Below are 26,955 nucleotides of genomic sequence, written 5' to 3'. Positions count from 1 at the left end.
AAGGCAGGGATGGGAGTACTAATTTTTTTTCATTATTAGCATGCTGCTTTGATACAAGAAGTTGCGGCAAGAGTGGGCTATGTAGATCACCCATGGATACATTTAGAGCAAGCCTTTTTCCCAGATATTTCTCTTTGGAGGTTACCATGGTCCCCTATGGTGATTCTGTGAGCCCGACTCAGAATTGAAAATCCATTTTTGAGGGTGATCCTGCAAACCTGGTATTGCCTGTGCAAGGAAATGTTTCCAAAGTGCAAGTTTTTTGCCCAGACTCCTATTTCTTTACTGGAGGGTTTTGTACGGGGGGAGGGGAGGAAGAGGATCCTGTCTGCTTCCAGTGGGTTCGGGGAGGGCTACACGCAGCTTTGGCAGAATGGGAGGATGCTATTTTTTGAGTACCTGCATGAGAAATGTGGCCTGTCTTCCAAGGATGCGTTCTCCTAAACACCATTAAGGCTCTTTTTAGCTAAACATGCTTTTTGGTATCTTAGCTTGGAGGGAAAAACTAAGTTGGAACAAGCACTGCAGATGGGGCGGGATGATGAGAATTTCCCTTTTATATGGGGCTTTGCTTGCCTGGGAGGCTCCTGATGGTTTTTATAGGGACTGATGGGAAAAGGTTGGGAGACCCTGTATGGTTTAACTTTATATAAATGTCTATTTTCTATTCCACTTGCCTCCTCATTAATTGAAAATGACTACAAAATGTATTACAAATGGTATATAACTCCTCAGCGCTTGTCCCAGATTTATGGGACCACCCTTTCTGTAAAGCAGGTTACATATAGGTTTGTCAAACATTTTTCCTGTCTGTCCCGGTGGGCTCACAATCTATCTAATGTACCTGGGGCAGTGGAGGATTAAGTGACTTGCCCAGGGTCACAGGGAACAGCGCAGGGTTTGAACCCACAACCTCATGGTGCTGAGGCTGTATCTCTAATCACTGCACTACAGCCTGGAATATCCTCCTGTGGAAGGTGGTGGAGATGAAAATGGTAACAGAATTCAGAAATGCGTGAGATAATTGCAAAGAAATCTTGTATGGAAGCCATGGAACCAAACAAGCTTAATGGTGATTAGATGGCAACACTAGGAATTGAGAAGCAAAAGCAGTGCTGGGCAGACTTCTGTGGTCTGTGTCCTGATCATGGCTAGACAGATAGGCTAGTGTCAGGCAGACTTCTATAGTGCTCTGATTGTGGCTGGAAAGATTTGCAAGGGCTGGAGTGGGGCTTCGGTGACAGTTTCAGTAGTTGGAGTACAAGGCTAGCGCCAGGGTGACTTCTATGGTCTGGACCCTGAAAATGGCAAGGACAATTCAAAATCATTTATGTGTATGTAGTATCACATCATACCTTATGCTATGAGTTTATCTTGGGCAGACTGGATGGATTGTACAAGCCTTTATCTGACGTCATCTACTATGTAACTATTTATAAGAACATAAGCAATGCCTCCGCTGGGTCAGACCTGAGTGTTGAGAGAAGTGCGGGGCTTTCAGCGCAGCTCCCTGCACTAAAAACTGCTATTGTGGTTTAGTAAAAAGGGAGGGGGGTATATTTGTCTATTTTTGTATGGTTGTTACTGAGGTGACAGTGCATAGAGTCATCTGCCTTGACCTCTTTGAAAAAAACCCGGAATAGGAATGATAATTAACATTTTCTCAACGTACAGTGTGCTTTGTGTTTTTTTATTTTATTTTTGGTAGATTATTTTGACTTGGTCATTTTAAAAGTAGCTCGCAAGCCCAAAAAGTGTGGGCACCCCTGATATAGTGGAATGAGGAAAGCTACAGAGAAGGGTGCTGAAATAGTAAATGGGAATGGGATTACTTTCTTATGAGGAAAGGCTAAAGTGGCTAGGGCTCTTCAGCTTGGAGAAGAGGTGACTCAGGGAAGATATGATAGAGGTCTATAAAATACTGGATGAAGTAGAACAGGTAGATGTGAATTGCTTGTTTACTGTTCTAAAACCACTAGGACTAGGGCATGCAATGAAGTATAAGTAGTAGATTTAAAAGAAATCAGAGAAAATATTTCACCATACAACATGTAATTAAACTCTGGAATTCATTGCTAGAGAATGTGGTGAAAGCAGTTAGCTTAGCAGGGTTTGAAAAAGGTTTGGCTAATTTCCGAAAAGAAACATTCATAAGCCATTATTAATTGATTATTTATTTTAAAATTTCTACACCGCATAAGACTTAAGCACATGGACCTGGGAAAATACAGTGCTTGTTTCAAGGATAAGTAGTATAAAATCTGCTTTATTCTTTGATATGCCAAGTACTTATGAACTAGGCTGGCCACTAATGGAAACAGGATACTGGGCTTGATGGACCTTTGGTCTGTCCCAGTATGGCAACTTTTATGTTCTTTTGTACTCTTAGGATTTTTGTTTTTGTACATTGCTGCCTACTAAATGATGGTTTTTAATTTTTCTGACCTTCATGTTAGATAACTTTGATATTCCTGCACCAAACTGTTTTATATTGGTTTTATTTTTATGTTTTATGACAGCATTTGTATGTATGTTTACATTTCAGATGGTGCAGTGAAAGAAAAGCCTATAGAGAAAAGCAGAGAGAAGAAAACTGTGAAACCAGTGCGAAAGGTCCAAAAGGTGACTCGATCATCGGGCTGGGATTCCAAACTAAGTAAGTAACTTTTAATGCAGGTGTCAGTGTGGATGTATGTATTCATAAATCAAATACAGTATTTTTAAAAAATACCTTATGTTGAAGAAGATTAGAATGCCCCTGAAAATTGCCTCTTTAAGAGTTTGAGAGCAGGTCTAGGCGTCACGTGATGAAACTTCTAAGTAGTAGATTTAAAACAAACCAGAAAAAATATTTCTTCACTCAATGTGTAATTAAACTCTGGAATTCATTGCCTGAGAATGTGGTGAAAGCAGTTAGCTTAGCAGGGTTTAAAAAAGGTTTGGCTAATTTCCTGAAAAAGAAGTCCATAGGCCATTATTGAGATGACTTGGGGAAATCCACTGCTTATTCCTAGGATAAGCAGCCTAAAATCAGTTTTACTACTTGGGATCTAGCTAGGTACTTGTGACCTGGGTTGACCACTGTTGGAAACAGGATACTGGACTTTTTGGACCTTCAGTTTGTCCCAGCATGGCAACTCTTATGCTCTTATGAGCAAAATATACACAGCTGTCTCATGGATTGAATCCAGTGCTATAGATAGTTAGATGCAACCTCTCATTGCTGTGCTGAATTAGAAAATACCCCCTCCTCTCCTTCTGTGGGACTTTTACTCTTGAAGAACAGGTGTCAGTGCTAAGCTTGCAGGTGAGTTATTTATAGTGCTGCGTGCTCAGCTTCCAGTTACCATGTCAGCGTTCACCACAGGATTATAAATAGCTACAACTTTTGTTCATATTCATCAATGCCTTTAATGGCTAGCAGCTGACTGAACTAAATTTAAATCTGTCATACTTCCCCCCCCCCCAACTTCCTTACTTTCCTCTATGGAAACATATGAACCCTCGTTCCCTAGCCTCCCCCATCTAGCCATCTAATGTCATTTTCCTTTCTCTGCTCCAATCTAATACACTAATTAACATCTTTGATCTCCTTCTATTGCATATTTTGACTAAGAAGGACTGATGAATGTCTTCTAAACCTCTAATAAATTACTGTCTAGTTCCACCTAGGTTTAATTACTTTCTCTCTACAGTAGCAATGTATTCTGTAGATCTACTGTATGGCTAGTGTTTCTTTGGATACATGCTATCTCACACTTGCAGTAAGGTCAAGTTCCTTGTGGCCAGGAATACCAGTGCAGTCTTGGAAGTAACATATTTTACAGGGTTTTCTCACACAAAATATTAAAACAGCCAAAGCAGTCAATAATATATTTTACATGGATTGTTTTGTCTAAAGATGCATAGCAGAGCTATAAACTCCCTGAACCCAATATTCATCTCACTCACAACAGTGGTACATAGTGAGTGACTAGTGGTTAATTGTGTATTATAATTTTGTTAGACTGAGCATTATTTGAATACCTCTCAGAAGAAACCAAATAAGACACAGCAAGAAATTAACTCTGATCAAATATATGCTGCTTATGTTTAGGTGGCAACAATGTTATAAGTGCAGCCGCATGGCGGGATGGACAAAAACTGGTAAAGAAGATCCTTGGTCCAATGCCTAAAATAGAGAGCAGGAGAGCAGAATCCAGTGACAGAAATGGCAGGGAGAGGGCTTCCAGACCAGGTAACATGATGGTTTTTATCTAAACTGAACTGAATGAGATGTAGATCAACAATGATTTTCAAATACTCCACAGACATTTTCTTCAAGCAAAGCTATTAAGGAAAGTGGGAAGGGGTGGCATGCTGCTACCTTTTTGTTATCTAGCCAAATACGGTATAAAATTTCTATCATAAACCATGTAACTTTAATAGTAGACCGTCATAGCATGGTTATCCCTATTGCTGATTTAAGCTAAGGATTCATTTCGCTGATTTCAGTCAAGAATTTTATCTAATCATAGGTCCAAATTGTGACTATATATTTATTCAAAACATGTAACTTATTAGCTCAAATGTCAATAAAAAATTTGTATTAAAAATTTTATAGATTCTTCAGACTGAAGGGGACAACAGGTACGAGGGGGCATTCGGAGAAACTGAAGGGAGATAGGTTCAAAACAAACGCAAGGAAGTTTTTTTTCACCCAAAGGGTCGTGGACACTTGGAATGCGCTACCAGAGGAAGTGATCAGGCAGAGTACGGAACAGGGATTCAAACAGGGATTGGACGGATTCCTGAAGGATAAAGGGATCATGGGATACTGAGGGAGGAGCTGGGATGTAACACAAGTATAGAAAGCTAATCAGGTAATGAGTATAGAAACCAAACCAGGTCGTGCATGTGCAAGACCGGAGGGTTAGGACTTCGATAGGAAGACAGGACTTAAATGAGAAACCAAGGTGGCAAGGGAGCCCCTTCTGGTGATACAGACAGGCCGTGACCTGTTTGGGCCGCCGCAGGAGTGGACTGCTGGGCAGTATGGACCTGTGGTCTGACCCGGCAGAGGCACTGCTTATGTTCTTATGTTCTTTGTTTATAAGTTCCTTTGTTTATAAGTTCCTTGTTTATAAGTTCCTTTGTTTATAAGTTCCTTGTTTATAAGTTCCTTTGTTTATAAGTTCCTTGTTTATAAGTTCCTTGTTTATAAGTTCCTTGTTTATAAGTTCCTTTGTTTATAAGTTCCTTTGTTTATAGTTGCCCATATAATTTCTTTCTGTTATCTCTTTTTCTCTTTTCTCTGCTATTTCTGCTAATCCTCCCTTATGTTATAAGATAAGCATAACTTCCCCAGAATTCTGAAAATTATTGTGATGCCAGTATTTGGGCAAGTGTGATGTATTGGTTAGAGCCACAGCCTCAGCACCCTGCACTAGTGCTGCCCGATTCACGATTCGAATTGGTTCACCAATTCGAATCAGGTGAATCGATTCGAATCAGTTCATTTTTGTAAAAAAAACGGACTTACCGATTCATCCCAATTAAAGTTCATTCTTTTTTCACTGCCGGCCGCCAGACTCGTTCCCATCTGATGTAACTTCCGGTTTTGCAAAACCGGAAGTTACATCAGAAGAAACGAAAGGACGTGGGAGCATCGAGGGGGAGCGAGCAGACTTCATGCAGCGGACCAGTCGGAAACAAAGGGTATTTTTTGGCTGTCTCCGCATTTCTCCTCTCTTCCCCGTGATTCCACATCCAGTCGAGTAAGTAACTGAACCGGCAGGGGGTGCTCAGAATCGGCAGGGGGGCTGTGAATTGGCAGGGGGTGTTCGGAATCGGCATGGGGGGCTGAGAATCGGCAGGGGGGCTGAGAATTGGCAGGGGGTGCTCGGAATCGGCATGGGGGGCTGGGAATCGGCAGGGGGGGCTGGGAATCGGCAGGGGGGGCTGAGAATCGCCGGGGGGGGGGCCTGAGAATCGGTAAGGAGTGCTCAGAATTGGCAGGGGGGCTGGTGAGTCTTGGCTGGGGATGGAATCTGAAATCGGTAGGGGGGCTGGGGATGGTAGCTGAGATTCAGCAGGGGGGTTGGTGAGTCTTGGGGGCTGGAAGCTGAAATCGGTAGGGTGGCTGGTGAGTTTTGGGGGCTGGAAGCTGAAATCGGCAGGGGGGCTGGTGAGTCTTGGGGGCTGGGGATGGAAGCTGAAATTGGCAGAGGCCTGGAAAAACTGAGAATCAGGCAGGGGGGCTGGGGAAACTTTGGGGATGATTTGCTTTGGGGAAGCTGTGAATCTATGTTTCTAACTAATTTTACAGCTATGTTATAGTTTGGATGTTCCTATTTTTGACATGATATTGCCTTGGTTATATTTAAATCATTTTTATTGAACACCACAAGTAGCAATACAGAACACAATAGAGAACAGATTTTCAAGCATAATTCAACTCCAATCCCCTGCCTGGGGGATAGAAGGAGGTTGTGGCGAAAGCCACTGTAACAAAATACATTTCCGTCCCAGCAACACAGTTTTCCGAAGAAAGGCCGCACAGCCTGGTCTAGGCGGGTGAAAACGAATCTGTAAGGTGAAGAGAAAGCTTGGATGCAGCCTCCAGGAACAACGCCAAAGCTGTGCCACAGAGGACACCAATTGTATCCAAAAAGAAGACACCAAGGGGCAAGTCCAAAACATGTGTCCAAAGGATGCCATAGGGTGTGCACATTTACCACAGCAATGTCCCAAACTGATCCCCATCACATGAGCTCTCTTGGGTGGATAGAAAGCACGTAACAAAAACTTGTAATTTCGCTCCCTCTCCACAGATGACAGGGTAGAAGCAATCCCCAGACGGATACCCTTACGAATCATATCATCTGAAATAGGTATCTGGAGATCAGCCGACCACTTCTGGGCCAAGGTAATAAAATCCAATTCGTCGGAGAGTTCTTGCAAAAACTTATGATAGAATTTTAACAGTATGGGCTCCTGAGCTGTGATGCAACCTGTCCTGAACATCTTCCCGCACCACCGCCGGAGTCAAGGTCTGCAGATAATGTTGAAGTTGTCGATAAGCTAACCAATCAGCAGGTAGAAGACGGAACATCGTCTGTAGCTCAGCAAAAGGGACAGGAAAACCAGTACGCATCACAGCTTGAGACACATATTGAAGGCCCACACTGGACCAACGCTGGAACACTGCAGAGTCCAAGCCAGGTAGGAAGTCTCCATTGCCAGCTATAGGGAGGCAAGGTGTTCTGCAGGGAGAGATCTTTAACATCCTATATTGCCTTGGTTAAATAAAATGTTTAAACTTAAAAAGCTGTGTCATTAACAGTGAATTGAATCGGAAAATCGATTCAACAGGGTGAATCGAATCGAAATATTTTTCTCTGAATCAGGCAGCACTACCCTGCACTATTCTTGTGACCCTGGGCAAGTCACTTAATCCTCCACTGCCCCAGCTACATTAGACAGATTGTGAGCCCACAAGGACAGATAAGGAAAATGCTTGAAGTACCTGTATGTAAACCACTTTGAATGTGGTTGTAAAACTACAAAAAGTTGTATATAAGTCCCAATCCCATTTCCCTATTAGAGAGTTACTAGCATGCCAGTAAAGGAAGTAGCACTTCTTCCTCCATTATGCACAGCTGTAGTCTCTGGAGACTAATTATTTGTAGCTGAAAGTAATAACTCTGTTATCTGCATGCTGTCCTTTCCATAACTGCTATCTGGCTTGCTAAGTTCAAAATTGTAGAGAGAGAGAGAGAAATACTGTAGAAGTCTAGAAAAGAAATAAAACACAATTTTTTTACTCAGAAGAAAACCCCCAGTTTTCTAATTCTAGACAGGCCTGACAACTCAAAAAACAAGGAACATGAATATAGAATGTTAGGTGTAACCTTGGGCAAATGCGAACAAGAAAGGGACTTAGGAGTACTGATAGACAGGACCCTGAAGCCATCAGCTCAATGTGCGGCGGCAGCAAAGAAAGCAAATAAGATGTTGGGCATGATAAAGAAGGGCATCACGAGTAGATCGGAGGACGTCATAATGCTGTTTTATAGAGCAATGGTCAGACCACACTTGGAATACTGTGTCCAACACTGGTCTCCATACCTTAAAAAAGATATAACCCTGCTGGAGAAGGTGCAGAGGCGAGCCACGAAACTAGTCAAAGGTATGGAAAAATTGGGCTACAAAGAACGCCTCGGAAAACTAGGACTGTTCACCCTTGAAAAGAGGAGACTCCGAGGGGATATGATAGAGACTTTTAAAATATTAAAAGGATTTGACAAAATAGACCAAGAAACATCATTATTCACTTTTTCAGATGTGACACGGACAAGAGGTCATAGGCTGAAACTGAGGGGCAGCAGGTCCAGGACAAATGTCAGGAAGTTCTGTTTCGCAAAGTGAGGTGGACGTGTGGAATGCTCTCCCAGAGGAGGTTGTGGCGGAGACTACCGTTCTGGGATTCAAGCGCAAATTGGATGTACACTTTCTTGCAAATCACATCGAGGGATACGGGAAATCAAGGTCTCCAAAAGGGAGCACCTAGCTTGGCCTCCGCATGTGCGGGTCGCCGGACTAGATGGACCAAGGGTCTGATCCGGTGAAGGCGTTTCTTATGTTCTTATAAAGTAGTCTCAGAAAAGTATGACCAATGTGGAAAGATTCCCTGACTACCCAAAAAGAGCCTTGCACTTTTGCAGAACAACGCTATTGAGAAAGACATGCAGGAAACCACGCTTACCCTGGATTCGTATCATGGAATGTTGATACTATTTGGGTGTTTGCCAGGTACTGCTGACCTGGATTGGCCACCAAGAAGACCTGTCACTGGGCTAGATGGACCACTGGCTATTCTTATGGTCTTAGAAACCTGGAAAAAGTAATGGAAACTTATGTATGCATCTATTTAAAGTAGATGAATCTTAACTGTATAGATTGGATGGGTCATTTGGTCTTTTATCCCTGGGCAAGTGGAATCACAACAGCCACACAAGTGGGATGAAACCAAGTCTGGGTCTTCTTTCCCAGAGCTCAGAAAACTAGAAAAACTTTCTGAGGGTTGCACAGGTATTCTTTACACCTAGTGCTACTATTTTTCCTCAGTTTTTGTCTAACTGCAGTTGTGGTCAATTAGATTCACTCATTGTTTTTGTTATTCAGACAGGCAAAATAGAGTTCAGTTTAGCTAAACTTGTAGTCGGAAAGCCAGATAAGCCATGTGTTAAGTGTTGTACAGACTATTGCAAGAAAGCGTCAGTTGCAGACACTCAAGGACTAGTCAACAGATGAACACTCAAGTAAAATAAATGAATGTAAAGAATTTGTGCTGAATAAATGCCTGGCCTGACTCTCCTAAAGAAAGATGATGTGTCTCAGAGAAAATTAAAACATAGTATGCAGAGATCTGTCAAATCCTTAGAGCACATTGACAGCCCGTCAAAGGAGCAATCTTGTGCTTCAGACTGTGTTGAAGAAGTTTCCTTGGCATGGCAGCATTATATTCCAGACTCCTCCCTATTACACCATATACAGTGCATTAGTGAGAAGCCTTTCCTAATACATCACACATGACCCCTCTTCTCTGTTCCATATAAGGAATAATTCTGAAAGTACCTCTGCTTGACGCTATAAAAGGTACAGTGCTGACAGATTTCTTGAAGTACAGCAGACAAAGCTCCTCCCCTTCATAATGATTAAGGAGCAGCATCAAGGGAGCAGTGATTCATGGCAGGAGCATACAAATTCAAGGCTATCCAAATTGGGAAAAAAATGTAGAAAAACAGAGAATCAAGACAGTCTAATCAAATTTAAAAGAAAATCAGGCTCATACAAACCTGTCTAGGCATTCATAGGGTAAAAGATTTAGATCTCCTTCCCAATCATACCTAGTATTCATGGAACCATGGAAGAAATTTATGAAAAGTATTACAGAGCAGGTAAATTGACAGCTCTTTTCCAAAGAGCTCTTTGCCAAATCGTCAAAGCACCATCGTACCAAATTTATCTCTAAGGGCTCTAGCTCAGTCCAAGAAAACTCATGAATCTCATAACTAGAGGGAGCTTTGATGGCAGCTTCAGAGGTTGGGAAGTAAGTATCAAGTACCAATTTATTTTTTATATATTTCAATAAAAACTTATAAAGGTAGGTGGAAGGGAAAAGAACACATAGCAGTAATTGTAGTGTAGCTGCAGCTAACTAATACGAGATGGTAACTAAAGAAGAAAGGGCTATACTTTTGGGAAGGCCAGTTGAAAAAATGCAGGTTTCATGGCACTTTGAGGATGAGGGAGCTATGTTTGTGGGAAGAAATGTTTAAAAGGTAAGTTTTCAAGGTATCTTTAAATTTCAAATAGAAGAGTTCTGCCCTAAGAGAAATTGGGAGTGAGTTCCAAAGAGATGGGCAACAGCTCTGAAGCAGGAGTGTTGAACAGTGTCAAGCCAAATATGGTTATGGGAAAGTACTGTAAGAAGATAAGTAGAGGATCTAAGAATATGAGAATGATGGGATAAGAATGGGATGGGATAAGAAGACTAAAGAGGAATGATAGTATTCTGTTGTATATAACCTTATACGTAATGGAAGAAACTGGCAACCACTGTTCAGCAGAGGGATGGTATAATCAAATTGTTTTCTTACCAAATAGTAGTTTTATGGCAGTTTCTGGATGATCTGGAGTCTCCTAAATTGAGTAGATGGTAGGCCATGATACATTAAATTGCAGTAATCAGTTTTCAATATGTCTAATGATAGTAGCTGAATCCTTGGGATTGATAAATCCAGGAGGGAGTAGACGGCCCAAATTTGTTACAGGGTAAAGAAACTTTTCTTAACCACGTTAGAAGCTTGTTTACAGAACGTTAGTGAAATGTTTAGAATGATAAGTAGGATTTTCATACACTTCTTGTAGCGAATGGGTGCACCCCGAATCATAGGTGGGGAAAAAGATGGAGCAGGTGATTGTGTTGAAAAAGTGATAGCCTCAGATTTAGAGGGATTTAATTTCATATGATTTGCACAAAGTCAATTTTTGTTTAGATGAGAAGATATGGTAGTCATACTGTCAAGGGAAGCGGATTCGAAAGGAACCAAAAACTGAATATCAGCATACTGTTGATAAAGTAAATCCAAGAGATTGTATTAAAAATGCAGGTGGTGAAAGAAAGATACAGGCAGTCCCTAGATTATGAATATCCAACTTAATGTCGGACTTGTAGTTATCCAACGTGGTCCTTATCCTCCCTCCCTTTCTCCCTCTATTCTGTGGAGGGCCTGTAAATGACAGAGACAGATCAGGATCAAAACTGGAGTGGGCTTCGATGACAACTACAGTAATTGGGAAGTAGGGCAGGTGCTAGGCAGACTTTATGGTCTGTGACCTTACGTTGGCAGGGAGAGATATAGATTAAGTATACCAGTATTTATTTATGAAGAAGTGTAACCTGTGCAAAGGTCTTTCTTTATCTGCCAACATTCGCCATATTACTATGTAATGTTTTTGCAGGGGGAGACTTTCTGAAATTATTTATTCAATCCCCCCCTTCTTCTAGTTTAAATAGGCCTTGGTCACAAAGTCCACCTCAGCAGTACCCCAGACCAGCTACTGCATCCTCCACTCTTAGAGATCTTCCCTTTTCTTTCATCCTTGAGTTCATTTAACTCCGTGTAGACAGCCTTCAGATCTGAATTAATTTCTCAAAACTATTCTTGTAGTTGGCAGGATTTGATTTGTTTATCATTCTGAAACTGACTCTGCCTCAGGCTCTGGTAGAGTATCAGGTTCCATCGTTCGGTTCAGACACCATATCTAGCCCTTCATTATCCTTGGACTTTACAGCATAGGAAAATTCTGTTAAATCTACTGGTCTTTTTCTGCTGGTCATTGAAATAAATAGAGCAAGGTATTTCCCAGCTCCTGTCACTATTTTTATTCGATTGTGGGGTTGGATGCTTAAAATAGTTTATGAATTATAACCAGGGGGTGATGAGCAGATAGCTTAAGCAGCTATCTCATGCTGTGACATCATTTCCCCCATCCCCATTAAGCAGTCTTAATCCATTTCAAGCACCTGCAATACTACTTGTCAGTTTTCTTTTAAATGTTTTGAGTTATATTCTTGTTTTGTCATCATTATATTCTTGACAACATGGCATTACTAAGTAAATGAGGTGGAGGATATAACTTCCTAAATTATTGGAAATAACAGTTTAAAAATAAACGTTTCTACTTTTCTTAGAGAAAATAAGACTAGTCTGTGTAGTGTAGTGAAAGGCTGTGCTGTGCACAGATGGTCTTTTAAAGAAAGTGTTTGAAGTGGGGAATTCACAGGCAGCATGGCTCACTTCCATAGAAACTGTATCTCTTCAATCTCATCCCAAGAATCCTCCTCAGTATATAATAATTATTCAACTTTCATTTCAGATATAGATGATCATTTCTAATGGACCTCAGAACCACCCACCTCCATCCGTTATAGTATACTATAACGGATGGAGTATAATATCAAACAGTATAATATCAAACTAAAGGAAAAAAGGAAAGCATACTACTCCAAACTAATTGGCACTGAAACTCCAGACTCAAAAATACTCTTCAATCTTGTAAGAAAACTCACTGACACTAAACCTTACCTAGCTACTCAAGGAAACCAATCACCTTCAGCCCACCAATTAGCAGACTACTTCAAGCACAAAATCACCAATATCAGAACCACCTTCAACAATTCATTAACCATCCTCGATGAGATTATAATAACGCCAACAACAGATGAAGCCTCAGTAGCAGACAGAACGTGGTCTAACTTCCCTAAAGTACAATGGAACGACATGATCCGACTCTACAACAAATACAGTAAAACATCATGTGACCTGAACAACTGCCCATCGTACCTGCTAACAACCGCATCCATCAAGTTCAAAGCCAACCTCATGAACTGGTTACAATCCACGTTCACAGACGGTCAGTTCCCATCAGAACTAGGTGAGATTATTATCACCCCCATACCGAAAGACCTCAAAGCCCCAAACAATAATCCAGCCAACTACAGACCCATCGCTTCAATCCCATTATATGTCAAACTACTAGAAGGTCTTGTAGCACAATACCTCTCCAACTACCTAGAAGACCACAACATACTACATTCATCACAATCAGGATTCAGAAAAAACCACAGCACAGAGACACTGCTTGTATCTCTAATGGATATAGCCCGACAACACCTCAGTAAAGGAAACAGGATACTAATCATCCAACTAGATCTCTCAGCAGCATTCGACCTAGTTGATCACTCCATACTACTCCAGATACTAGACGCCATAGGGATCTCAGGTATGGTACTCAACTGGTTTCAAGGCTTCCTTAAAACTAGAACATATAAAGTAAAAACAAAAGAACTCATATCGGACCCTTGGTCAAACCCCTGCGGAGTACCGCAAGGATCTCCATTATCTCCCATACTTTTCAACCTCTTCGTATCCTCACTCGGCACCACCCTAGACACCCTAAATATAGTATCATTCAGCTACGCAGACAACATAACAATCCTTCTCCCCTTCAATATTCAAGACCCCAATTCATCAGGACGACTGAAAACAACATTGGAAACGGTAGAAACATGGATGACGAACCACAAACTGAAATTGAACCGGATAAAACCAAATTCCTTCTGCTAGAAAAAGACAAAGAACCAACCCTAACTGAATTGGTGGCAAATGCGATCAAATACCCAATACAGCCCGCGCTCAAAATTCTGGGAGTAACGATAGACAGGAGCTGCACAATGCAGATTCATATCAACAAAACTATCCAAAAAGCTTTCTACACTATGCGCAACCTGCGGAAAATAAGAAAATTCTTTGACAAAGTACATTACAGGATCATAGTCCAATCACTTGTGCTAGGACTTGTAGACTACTGCAATAGCCTTTATCTACCATGCCCCACTTACATGATCAAACAATTACAGACAGTACAGAACACAGCTCTTAGACTCATCTATTCGCTAGGAAAATATGATCACATCACTAATGCCTATCTCGACTCGCACTGGCTACCGATACGAGCAAGGACCCAATTCAAACTATACTGTTTATTATTCAAAGCATTAAACGGAACAGCACCTCTCTACTTAAACAGCCGCCTAAACCGAAACCTCTCATCCAGAGTAAGGAGAACCCAGATCCCATTCACTTACCCCCCACTCAAAGGCACAAGACGCAAAAAACTATATGACAACCTACTTGCTACCCAGGCCGCGAAAATCGACCCCACCATATCCAAGTTGCTGATCACAACTTCTGACTATAAAGCGTTTCGAAAAGATATCAAAACCATTCTATTCAAAAAACACATCCCAACAATATAATCTACCATCATCCTCTCACCCCTCACAACCTCCTGCAATTCCTCTCCACAGACAACATCTAATCTAGTCGCAATGGACGATTAGTCAATTCATATCTGGAAACACAGTTTCCTCCAAATATCTCAAAACGTTCAAATATAACAACTTAAAACAGATTCTTGCTTGTCTGTAATATAAAGTTATGCTATGTAAAATAATATAATGTAAGTTATGCAAGTACTGGAAAGATAATGTAAAGTAATGCAAAGAAATTCCACGTAAAGTTTTGTAAAGTTATGTATGATAAGTTATGTAAAGTTAATGCAAGTTATGCAAGTACTATAAAGATAATGTAAAGTAATGCAAAGTAATTTCCACGTAAAGTTTGGTAAAGTTATGTACGAAAAGTTATGTAAAGTTAGGTATGCAAAGTTTGTAAAGTAATGTAAAGAATTGTATTGTCATCGCCTGGAAATGACCAGCCATCTTCTAATGTAATCCGCTTAGAACCGCAAGGCACAAGCGGAATAGAAATCACTAATGTAATGTAATGTAATACTTTTAAACGGGGAGTATTGAGTGTATATCTTCTCACCGGTCCAAATTTTGGAATCTTTTATAAATAAATTAAATAAATTATCAATCTTTACGATCTTTAATTATTAGATATGTACTTATCTCTTCAAAAATGCAGCGGTAGGACCCGACATGTTTTGCTTCCGCTTCGTCAGGGATCCATACATAAGCCGCTTAACATCCACCCCGCTCTTTTACAGTGCTCCCCCCGCAAATTTGCGGTTCGCGAATTGCAGACTCGCTCATTCGCGGTCTGCTCCGACCACTTCTTCCTGTAGTAAAGTCGGGCTACACCAATAAGGAGCTGCATGTCAGGACGAAGCGGTCGGAGCAGACCGCAAGTGATTTTCTTCACCCACTGGCGCTCCAGCTGCCCTCTCCTGTCTCCCCTGCCTTTTGACAGGCAATAAACCGCATTCACGATTTTTTTGAAATTCACAGGGGTTCCGTGAACAGAACCCCTGCAAATTTCAGGGGTGTACTGTATTTTAAGCCCACTATAACATGCAGCTTCTTTTTGTTTTTCCACTTATTAGTGATGTTTGTGTTGACAAGACTGCAATGACACAAAAAAAGAGAGTAGAAATAAAGAAAAACATAGGACAAGAATAAAATAGATGCAGTGAAATGAGATAATAAATAAGATCTATTAGCCTGACCAGTAGAGAGGTTTAGGAAGACAAAATTATTTGGTGAACAATATACATCCATTTTTACCTAACTAGTTCTCACCAGATGTACGAGGGAGGGGCCTCTGAAAATTTCTCAGCCCAACCAAGAAGAGAATGATGTGGAGCCATGAAACTTACAAGTTATTCTACACTTTTCTTAACACTTTTCTTTTCAATGATATGAAATGAAAAGTATGGAATAACTTGTAAGTTTCATGGCTTTTCAGTGGCTAAAAACAAACTATTGCACTTACACTAGACTTGTGCGCTTGCATGCATGAACAATTCAAATAAATTGTAATAAAGATAAGAGAGAATAAAGAGACTTCAGGATCTCCAAAGGTTTATATGACCTCCTTGCAAGGCACAAATGCCTTGCTTTAATGGGTCGTTTGGAGGTGTCCTATCAGCTTGTTAGTTAAGATGTCAGCCAGCTAGTTAAATGTTTTGGCATCTGATGTCAGGTCGGCCATTTTTGGGAAAAGAAATGAGCGGCACGGACACAGTGAGTATCACTTGCAATTTTGGAATTCAAATTTTGCAGATTTTTGCTATATTTCCAATTGTACTTTATAGGACAAAACTAATGCAAGCATTAGATGGCATATGAACATTTCTCCTGATGAAGCCAATTTACATTAGTGAAATGGAGGTAGTCCTCATTGGGAAGCCAAGCTAAGTGCCTTTTCAGTTTTGTGCTTATCAACAAATTAAATCTAAAATTTCAGTTTTTGCACATAGCTCAAATAAGAGAAGATGTGCCTTGCAAGGAGGTCATATATATACCTTTTGAAGTCCTGAAGTCTCTTTTTTACTCTTATCTTTATTATAATTGATTTGAATTGTTCATTCATGCAAGCGCACAAGTCTAGCTTATTATTATTACGAAATCTTTTTTATTGGTAAAGAGAATAACAACTCACAACCACAGAATACAGATAAGGATTGTAACTTTTCCAACAACAGGCAAAAGAGGGATACCTCCCCCCCTAAGAGGACTGGACTCTGATGTCCTCTTAGGGAACAAAGAGACCCAAACACCCCCCAACAGACCAATATCCCCCCTCCTCCCAAACCTCCCTCCCCCCTACCCCCAACAGAAAGGAATCCCAGGTCAGACAGGTGGAGCAGAATATAGACTAAGGCCGGAACCCGGCGGAGAGCGCGGAGCAACCAGTCCGCCCCAAGCTCCCTCCCCAAATACCTCCGCCAAGTCGCCAAGACAGAGGAAAAATCATGGTTTGTTTTTAGATAACTTTTTAGCAGCCTCTCGTAGCATTAAGAAATTTTGTTATTGGCATCATTTAGGTGTTACTACATTAGTTCCTTCTTATTTTTAGTAACGCACCTAATGAGACACCTCAAAATCTGTTGGCTACTGAATGTGCTGCAGTAAGCAATCCTATGTGGTTCTTTATTTTAATGTTGAATTTGGTTTACTTTATTTTTATATGTTTTATCTGAAATATAACTATTTCTCTTCAATGCATAATATTCTCACATATGGGTGATGTCATCAACGGAACCTGTTTACGGACACTGCCATTTGCACTGTCACTTTATATATTTAGGCAATGCCCACACCATATGCGTGCAGATGCTTTCCCATTCGACATGAGCACACAGGACTAACAGTTCCGTGGAGTTAAGAAGCTGTGTCTTCAGTCTCTCGTCAATGTGTCAAGTTCAAATTCAATTTATTTAATATACTGCAAATATAAAACCAGAAGGCAAATCTAAGCGGTTTACAATAAAAAAATTTAAAAACAAAAAAAAAACAACCCCAAATTAAATAGGGTAAAAACAGAAAGAAGACAAAACGTAAAGGAAAACAATTGAAAAAGGGAATTGGGGATTACAATAAAAATAAAAAGGTTGGGGAAAGAGATGAACAATGTGGTAAGGGAGGGAACAAAGAATTTAAATCTGCCCACACAGGAAAAAAAGTAGCCATCAGGAAGAAGTAAGTTAAGAGCTAAAGGCCAAAGAGAAGTAGTTTGCCTTTAATTATGCCTTGAAGGTTACAAATGATTTCTCTGAACGATGGTAAAAAGGCAAAGATTTCTAGAAAGTAGGAACCATAACACAAATTGAATGTCAAACTTTGAAGTCTTTTTTGTGCTTTCCTGATAATTATTTATTGTTGTTTACTTCATTTTTATTATTTTTTGATATTTTGATCGAGTTTAGTTACATTATGTCAATTTTTTAAATTTTGGCCTTCAGGCCACTTCAAGGCCCTTTTTTGACCCAGGGAGCGTCAACATTTTTCAGTATGCTTTTCACTCAAGCTGCCCGAGACATCAAGCCTTTTGACTTTGCGTCGTCTATTTTTCCCACCATGTCAAAGAAGATGCTGAATAGTTTCAAGGAATGTAATCGGACCATTTCGTCTTATATACATGTTTAAAGGCTTGTATTTAACTAGCAATACTTTGTGGCCAGCAGGAGGCATGGTATAGCATTTAAAAAACCAAATGGGACAAGACTGTCTCCAGCTCATTTTTTTGTATATATTGTCAACAACTGGTACCAAGGTCAAACCTAAGTGCTGAATAAGAGGAGTTAGCCAAGATATGGATTTCCAGGAATTATCTATCTGTAATGCCAACTATAATAAACTTCAGAGCTAAAGGGGAACCTTTCAAGAAATACAAGTTTGCTGATGTTTTAAAGAAAGTCACAGCAGTGAACTGGTGGAGGTCACTTATTAAGCACTTGGATTTAGAGACTGTTGAGGTAATAAGTTCACTTTTAATAGCAGTAGCTTCTGCTGGCATAGAAAGAATATTCTCTTCCTTTGGACTCGTTCACTCTAAATTGAGAAATTGTTTGGGATCTGATAAAGCAGGAACGCTTGTTTTTTCTTTTCCAGATTAAGAACAAACAAGATGATGAAGATGAGTGAGCTACAGAATACAGTATTTTAAGTTTTCATGTGTGGACCTGGCTGATAGTCTAAGTTGTTTTTTTTTTTGTTTTTTTTTTAAGAGATAATTTGTTTAACCATGTCACTTAATGTGGATGTTTAAGCAAATGTAAGAATACATATTCTATAATGTTATTGTTTTGGTTAAATAAAACTATTTACATTGTTAATACGGTAATGATTATTTTTCTCCTTTGAATAAAATACAGCAGAAAAGTTGTCCAAATATTTGATTAACCTATTGAACTGGAGATAGTTCACATCACAATAATTTCATAAGTATTTATCTACAAGTATGTATTTCTAATAGTATAACCAGATCAGTTATATCAGTTTCTGATATAACTGTAAAAATATCTGAAAAGTTATTTTTCAAAAATGAAACCTTCATCTGATTGTAAATATTAAGATAATACAAGCAAGAATGAGACTGTAGAAAACCCTGACAGCCCAGAGTCACCGCTCTGACTCTTTTCTTTCCACTTTCCTATCATATATTGTATTTCACCCCTCCTTCACTCTCCTCTCCTAATCTCAAATTTTTTATAGTTAATACAGTGTAATCCACAATGATATATTACATGAAATTGCAGTATATCAAAATAAATGGAATTTGGAACTTTTATTTAAATCAAGTCTTTTTGACTAGTGATTTAAATTGTGATTTGAATCAAATCCAACCTGCTGTGAATTCTGTCTGCATATGCAAAAGAGGTCACTGAAGACAAATCCAGTGTGATAAACTTTTTGGTTCTACATAAAGCATGGCAGGAGATTCGGTGCCTGACTCCCAACCTGTACTGGTATCAGTATCAACACTGCATGCACCGACAACAGAGCATCTAACATCAGGCTCTCTTCAGAGAGACGACTCAACCTCATCATGCCTTTTGCATCACGGGATGCTTCACATAAGAAAACTAAAAAGCATAAACACTCCTTCCCTTTTAGGTTTGGCACGGCATCTTCCCAGACATCAACCTCCTCGATGTATAGCAAGTGTCAGTGCACCTTAGATTACTGTCCATTGCTGCAGCTCATGTCTCCTCCCAGGTGTGCCTAAACATGAGTTTTCGCACACCTAGACAACCAGCACCGCAGATGGTTTCCACACTGAGGTCTCTTCCGATGCAGATGCCGATTCTCCAGTAGGAGATCCAGGCTATACTCAAAAGAGCTTTTGGGGCTACTGCATATGCAGTCTTCATAGGCTTTAAAGGTATCTATGCCTGCCTCACCCCAGCCTAAGGATATGTTGAGGAGTTGATTGAGGATGAGGTCATACACCCCTGCTCGATGTTGAGCATTGGGGTCAGCATAAACTCATACCACTCATGAATCTTCATCGGCAGATGAGTTATCTCTTGGGTCAGACTATCAACCCTGCCTTGATGCTCCTCTTGATACACACTCCTGGATTTACCTAGAAGAGAGTATTTTGAGGAGTCTGACTCAGATATCTCCAACCGTTAGACAAGGATCTGCCAGACTTGTCAACAGAAGAATCCTGACATTTCTTCTGATCTTTCTCCTTCTCAAAGGCGAAATTCTCTGCTACAAAGTATATCCTTTACTGGCTTTCTAAGGCAATTGAGTCAGTCTCTACCCATTAAAATGGAAACAGAAGAAAAGAACCACACTCTGAACATTTTGAATTCCTTGATTATGAATCACCTCCCTGCATCAAAGTGCCTTTACATAGAGTCATGAAAGATAACCCTTTTTAAGAACTGGGAGACTCCTCTGTCAGTTCAGATAGCTCCTAAAAGATTGACAAAATGTATAGAATACAAAAGTGTCCAGATTTTGAGAGAACACATTGTCAACATCATTCTGTAGTTGTGAAATCTGCTTTAAAACACTCCTACAGTTCGAGGTCTTATTCATCTGCTTCTCCAGGAAGGGGGACCAGAACATTAGACTCCTTTGGTAAATGCATTTTTAGTCATCTATATTAACAAATAGAATCATGGATTATAAGTTCTATACCTCCAGTTTTTAAAAATCCTTAATTAAACAACCAACTTTTGAGGAATTCCTCCCTAAAGAGAAACTAAAGGAATTTCAGTAATTATCTAATGTAATGTAATCTAATCTTCTATTTGTGTGTTGCTCATACCTATACAGGCTCAAGGCGACTGTCAAGTTTCAAGTTTATTGGTTTTTTATACCCCGATCATAAAACAAATATCTGACCGGTTAACAATAAAATTTAGATAGGAAAGAAAGAAGTATTTAAATGTGTTTAGAGAAATTAGTGAGAAAAATAGAAACATTTAAGACGTATGGACAGACCTGACAGTGAGGGTAAGTGGGAAGGTTGGGAAAAAGTTACATAATCTTAGGAGAAATGAGATAGAGGGAAGGGATATAACACAGGGGGCGGGGGTGCCTGGTATGAGTGATATGCTCTTAGGATGATAATTGGATTGAAAAAGAAAACAACAAGTGGACGAGGAAAAGATTAAGATTTGGTATAGGCGTCTTTAAATAGATAAGTTTTAAGAATAGTCTTAAATTTTGGTAATTGGATTTCATCCCGAAGAATTTGGGGTAGAGAGTTCCATAATGTGGGTGCAGTTATGGCGAAGTTAGTATTCCTGGTGTAAAAGGATTCTTTTAGAGAAGGAATGAAAAGGAGTTTTTGATCAGATGATCTTAGAGAACGAGAAGAACTTTGGGGGATTAAAAGTTTATCAAGAAATAGGGGCAGGTGAGAGTGTTTGATTTTGAAAGTAAGTAGTATGATTTTATAAAGTATCCGATGAGTGATGGGGAGCCAATGAGCCTCTTTAAAAAGAGGAGTGACATGTTCAAACTTGCCGACATTGTAAATGAGTTTAATAGCGGTATTTTGAATAAGTTGCAGCCGTCGAAGTTCTTTTTGGGGGAGTCCATAGAGAAGAGAATTACTATAGTCTAGGTGTGAGATGACTAGGGAATGAATTAGTATGTTAATCGAGTCAGAAGTTAAAATAGATCTGAGGGAACGAATGATACGTAGTTTGAAGAAACAAGTTTTTACAACGGAGCTGATGTCGTGAAATGTAAGTTCACTATCTAGGAAGACGCCTAATAATTTTATTTTAGTCTCCATACGTAATGGTGTAGATTTGATGTAAATTGTTCCAGGTATTATTTCGGATTTTTTAATGGGGAGAGGAAGACCGCAAGTTTTGTCGACATTGAGTGAGAGTTTGTTAGAGAGGAGCCAATCGCTTAAGATAACCAGTTTGGCATTTAGATCGGTAATATCTAAAAGGTTTGAGGTGTTAATCGGGTAAAGCAACTGTATATCGTCAGCGTAGGCGAAAATGGAGAAACCTAGTGATTGTGCAAGGGAAAGAAGAGGGGATAGAAAGATATTGAACAATAGTGGAGACAAGATGGAGCCCTGAGGGACTCCAAAATTTTGAGTTACTGAAGAGGAGATTTGGTTTTTTGCATAAACTTTGGAGTTTCGCTGATGAAAATAGGATATGAACCAATTAAGAGCGTGTCCTGTGATGTTACAATCTGACAGTCTAGATAGTAATAGAGAATGGTCGATGGTATCGAATGCCGCAGATAAGTCGAGAGAGATTAATATGACTGATTTTAAGTGGTCGTGAAAGTAATGTATAGTTGAGATGAGACCTAGTAATGATAGCTCGGTGGAATGTGAAGAGCGGAAGCCTGTCTGATATGGATGAAGGGCATGTGTTTGATCAAAATAATCGGATAGTTGAGTGTGAACAATTTTTTCAGTAACTTTAGAGATTAGAGACAGATTTGCGATTGGACGATAGTTATTAGGTAAAGAGGGATCAGTGTTATATTGTTTGATTTTAGGGAAAACTAGTGCAGTTTTCCATGATGTTGGGACTTGACATTCAGAAAAAGATTTGGAAATCATCTCCCTTATGTAAGGTCCGAAAAAAGAAAAAAAATTTTTAAGTGTGGAGGAAAGGTTTCGATTATATTGTAAAGAGAGGTAAAGAGAGGTAAGAGGTGCCTCAGGCCGCGCCCCCAGGTGGGACCTAAGGCTCCAGGGCCTATTCTGATTGGCCCACGCGCCTTAGGCCCCACCAGTAGGCGGAGCTTTGGGACGGATGGGCCAATCCGGCCTCATTCCGTCGTTGGCTGCCTGCCGGACAGGCGGGTTTGGCTCCCGTCTGTCCGGCCAACTAGCAAAGGTACGGGGAAGGGGGGTGGGGGTGTCGTGGGGGTCGGCCAGGGGGGTCGCGGGTCGGCTGGGGGGGCGGTCGGAGGTTCTTGGGGGGGGCGGTCGTTGGAGGGAGGGAGGGGGATTTGCATCGAGGGCAGGAGGGCCTGGGATCCCTCCTGCCCGTAATGTAGTGCGGGGTGGGGGTAGGGGGTCGCCGTGGCCAGGAGGGTTTGGGCTCCCTCCTGGCCCGATATTGTCGGGGAGTCGGCCGGGCAAGAGGGCTTGGGCTCCCTCTTGCTCCGATCGCGGGTGCGGGTGGGAGCGCGTGCGAGCGGTCGTTCGGGGTGGGGGTGCGAGCGGTCCTGCTGGGGGGGGGGGGTGAATCGGGCGTCGGCTGGGGTGGGAACTATGTAGAAAAACTTTTGTATCTCGTGGGCTCTTATTAGACTCTCTGCTGTGTCTTCCAGAAGGGAGGATATTTAGTGGGCAAGTCATAAGCTTCTAATAAAAGCATTTATGAGGGGGCGGTCGGAGGTTCTTGGGGGGGGGGGCGGTCGTTGGAGGGAGGGGGGTTTGCGTCGAGGGCAGGAGGGCCTGGGATCCCTCCTGCCCGTAATGTAGTGCGGGGTGGGGGTAGGGGGTCGCCGTGGCCAGGAGGGTTTGGGCTCCCTTCTGGCCCGATATTGTCGGGGAGTCGGCGGTCCTTCGGGGTGGGGGTGCGAGTGGTCCTGCCGGGGGGGGGGGGGGCAGGGCAGGGCGGGTAAACGGAGAGTCGGGACAGCGCACGGAGAGTCGGGGCGGGCGAAAGGAGAGTCGGGGTGGCCAGAGGAGAGTCGGGGCGGGCGAAAGGACAGTCGGGCAGCATGCGCATTATACCCGTGAGCGCGGTATACAAAAGTTTTTATACATAATATTGTGGTTTCTGCGCGCTATACCCGTGTGCGCATTATACACGGGTGCGCGTTATCTGCGTGAAAATACGGTAATCTGTTTATCCTGGTTCAGAGCTTGCATCTTGTTCTTTGAAATGTCTCACTTGGAAGGTTGTTTTCCTAGTAGTCCTCACATCTGCACACCATGTGAGTGAACTTCAAGCTCTTGTTTTGGATCCTCCCTACACAAAATTCTATCATGACAGAGTAATTCTCCAAATACATCTCAAATTCCCCCCTAAAGTTGTCTTGGAATTCCACCTTAACCAATTCATAGTTTTACCTGTTTTCTTTCCTAAGCCACATTCTCATCCTGGAGAAGCAGCGCTTCATACCTTAGATTGTAAGCGAGCTCTGGCATACTACCTGGATTGGATTAAACTTCATTGAAAGTTCTCCCAGTTCTTTGTGGCTTTTGACTCTTAACAGACTAGAAGTAGCTTTTCCAAAAGAACCATCTCTACTTGGCTAGTGGACTGTATCTTTTTTTACTAAACTGTTGGTCCGGCTTGCTGACATTGGGCACATGCATAGTGTGGGCACTGCCTCAAGATTTAAAGTGACAGTGCACTTGATAGTGTTTGTACTGGGTTCCGGGGATGACGTCACCCACATGTATGAATATATACCTGCTGTCCTCAGAGAACACCTGCTACAGGTAAGTTAACTTCATTTTATAACCTGCCTAGGTTGTAACATAGTGGTGTACAAATTTTTTAATAAAATAGATTCCAGAGTTTTAAGACGTCTTCTCTTTTATCACCAGGCACCAATGAAAGGGCAAAATCTGATACTCTTATGGAGGCATCGAATAAAAGTTGTCCAACACACTCTGAAAGGTCTCGAAGCAAAGCACGCTCTGAGGAAAGCCCAAAGAAATCTAACTTATGTCCTTCAGAAGCAAAACAGGACAAAGAAGAGTCATCTGTCAATAAGGACTTTCTGTCAGTGGAGATCCGTGAGATCCTTGATGATTTGCAGCTAGACTCTGCGGGTAAGGATGTAAGGCAAGAGAAAGAGAAGCTTATACAAAGTCAAAAATCTGTCAGGAGCCATAGTCCTACGAAAAGAAAACAAGACAAAGGAGCTGCCAATGAAGAGTCTCAGGTTATCTCTAAGAAGCGGCATTATGACACAGATGAGGTCCGCCAATACATCATTCGTCAACAAGAGGAAAGGAAGAAGAAGCAGAATGAAGAGAGGAGGGCCCAGAAAGAGGCTGTGGAGCAGAAGAGTAAACGCCTTCAGGATCTCTATAAGAAACAGAAAGAGGCCTTCACCAAATCCAAAAGCAGTTCTGTCCCAGAGCAAGCTGCAACCAGACGCTTACAGGAAACCTATTCTAAACTACTACTAGAGCAAGCTTGGAGGGAGGAATTTTCTGCATCGGTATGTTTCCTTTCTGATAATCTCAACCTTGAGAGCAAACTGTATGCACTTTCTGCATGGTATCTGTTCATAACTACGTTACTTTACTTAATTTGAGGGCGTGCCTCACCAAACCGCTTAAGGCACTTTACAATTCAAAATAAACATTATAAATAGACAAAATATGAAATGAAATATTAAACTACAGTAGAATCTCATTTAACTAGGACTCTCTCACAACCAGCAAAAAAATCGCCAGTGAAAATAAAAATGTCCCCTGAAGGGCAGCGGTCCTGAGCCGCAAGCCCCCCTCCCTCCCTCAAGCCCCGAAAAACTACAAGGGTCAGCAGTCCTGAGCCACGAACTCCTCCTCCCTCCTGACCCAAAGCACCAGCGAGGCAGTGTCCTGAGCCACAAAACCTCTCTCAAGCCCCAAAGCAGCTATGAACCCCCCTCTGTTGCTGAAAAGGCAGCGGTCCTGAGCCACAAAAGACCTTTCTCCCTCTCTCTCTCGCCTCAGCCTCCCTCTGTCTCTTGCCCGAAGCGCAACAGTTGGCAGAGGCGGCCTCAAAACAGGCTGATCATGGCCAGTCCTGGCAGGGCCTTTCCTCTGATGTGTTGGAAGTGACATGTTAGAGGAAAGGCCCTGCCAGGACTGGCTGCAAGCAGTCTGTTTTGATGCTACCTCCTGCTGACCGCTGTGCTTTGGGTATGGAAGAGAGAGAGGGAGGAAGCAAGGGGGTTCATGACTCAGGAGCACCGCCTGCTTTTGCCACTTTGGGGCTTGAGGGAGGGAGGGCTCTGCGACTCAGGACCGCTGCCGCACTAGTACTTCAGTGCGGCAATTGAGTGTGTGTTAAGGTTTCTAACACATTCTCAATTAACCAGAAAAACAGTTATCCGGTATCCACCAATCCCCATGGGTGCTGGATAACTGAGATTTTATTGTACTCATAAGACAAATAGCAATAGTAGAATTAAACTCGGCATCAGCCATTCTAAAAGAAAAAATGTTATATGATCAATATAATAAGTTTACTCCCCCTTTTTTATTTTTTATTTTTTGCAAAGCCATGCTAGCAGCTCCTGCTGCAGTAATCACTCCAATGTCCATAGGGAATTAATGGTTGTCGCAGTGTTTCACTCCAACTTAGATAGTATAGTAGCGCTAGATAATATATCAATGTTTTATAAATTCTTTCTTAGTCCAGTTTCTTTACAACAGTACATCTTAGGAATTCAGATATCCACCCTTATCGATAGATACAGGTGGTGGGATTCTTTATGATTCCAAGTACTATTTCCCAACTATTTACTTATTTCAATTATTTTATATAAATATAATAAATAATAGCTTATTCAAAGTCCATTCCCCTTCCTGATGCGTTTCGCCGAACTTTCTCAAGGTCGGGGGAACTGGACATTACAGCATAGCTTCTCCTAGTATAACCAGCCATTGTTGTTTCCCTGCATAAAGCCATGGGCAGCGGCTCCTATGCACATCAAGCTGCTGAGCCAGAAGTCTTCCCTCTGATGTTGGAGGAAGCTTCCAGCTCTGCCATGGGATTCGCATAGTTGCTGCTGCCCATGACTTTATGCAGAGAAATGATTTGCGGCTGGAAGGAGGAGGGAGCTGATCAGAAGAAGGTAAACACCCACCGGAGGGAGGCATGTACTTGGGGCACAGAATGGTGGGTGGGAGGGAGGGAGAAGGGCACATTGGAATTTGGGAGGGAGGGAGAGGGATGCATTGGAACACTGAAAGTAGAACACAACCCCCGTTTGTAAGTACGAGTCCGACAAGTCGGTTGTTCGTAAAATGGGGACTGTCTGTATATCTATATCCACACATATGCCCCTCATACCACTTCTTAAGCTCTGTACACCTTAAGGCCTCTTCACATATCACACTCACCACAACTCTGCATATAATCACCACATACCCTCTCCATAGATTCTAGTACTCATACTCTGTACCCCCCCCC

General features: G+C 41.5%; 1 protein-coding gene across 3 annotated transcripts in view; it reads left to right on the top strand.

Moving 5' to 3' along the window:
* The window catches only part of CEP350 (centrosomal protein 350), a 411,819-nt gene that overhangs the window by 103,972 nt on the left and 280,892 nt on the right, over positions 1 to 26,955 (top strand). For all 3 annotated transcript variants that reach the window (XM_033915952.1, XM_033915951.1, XM_033915950.1), the window contains exons 8-10: positions 2,546 to 2,656; positions 4,097 to 4,237; positions 24,369 to 24,991. In XM_033915952.1, coding sequence (XP_033771843.1) covers positions 2,546 to 2,656; positions 4,097 to 4,237; positions 24,369 to 24,991 — 875 coding nt within the window. The remainder of the gene's footprint in view (positions 1 to 2,545; positions 2,657 to 4,096; positions 4,238 to 24,368; positions 24,992 to 26,955) is intronic.

Source organism: Geotrypetes seraphini, chromosome 12 (genome assembly GCF_902459505.1).
Source record: "Geotrypetes seraphini chromosome 12, aGeoSer1.1, whole genome shotgun sequence".
In the NCBI taxonomy this organism is placed as follows: domain Eukaryota; kingdom Metazoa; phylum Chordata; class Amphibia; order Gymnophiona; family Dermophiidae; genus Geotrypetes; species Geotrypetes seraphini.
This window is presented reverse-complemented; position numbering and strand designations above follow the sequence as displayed.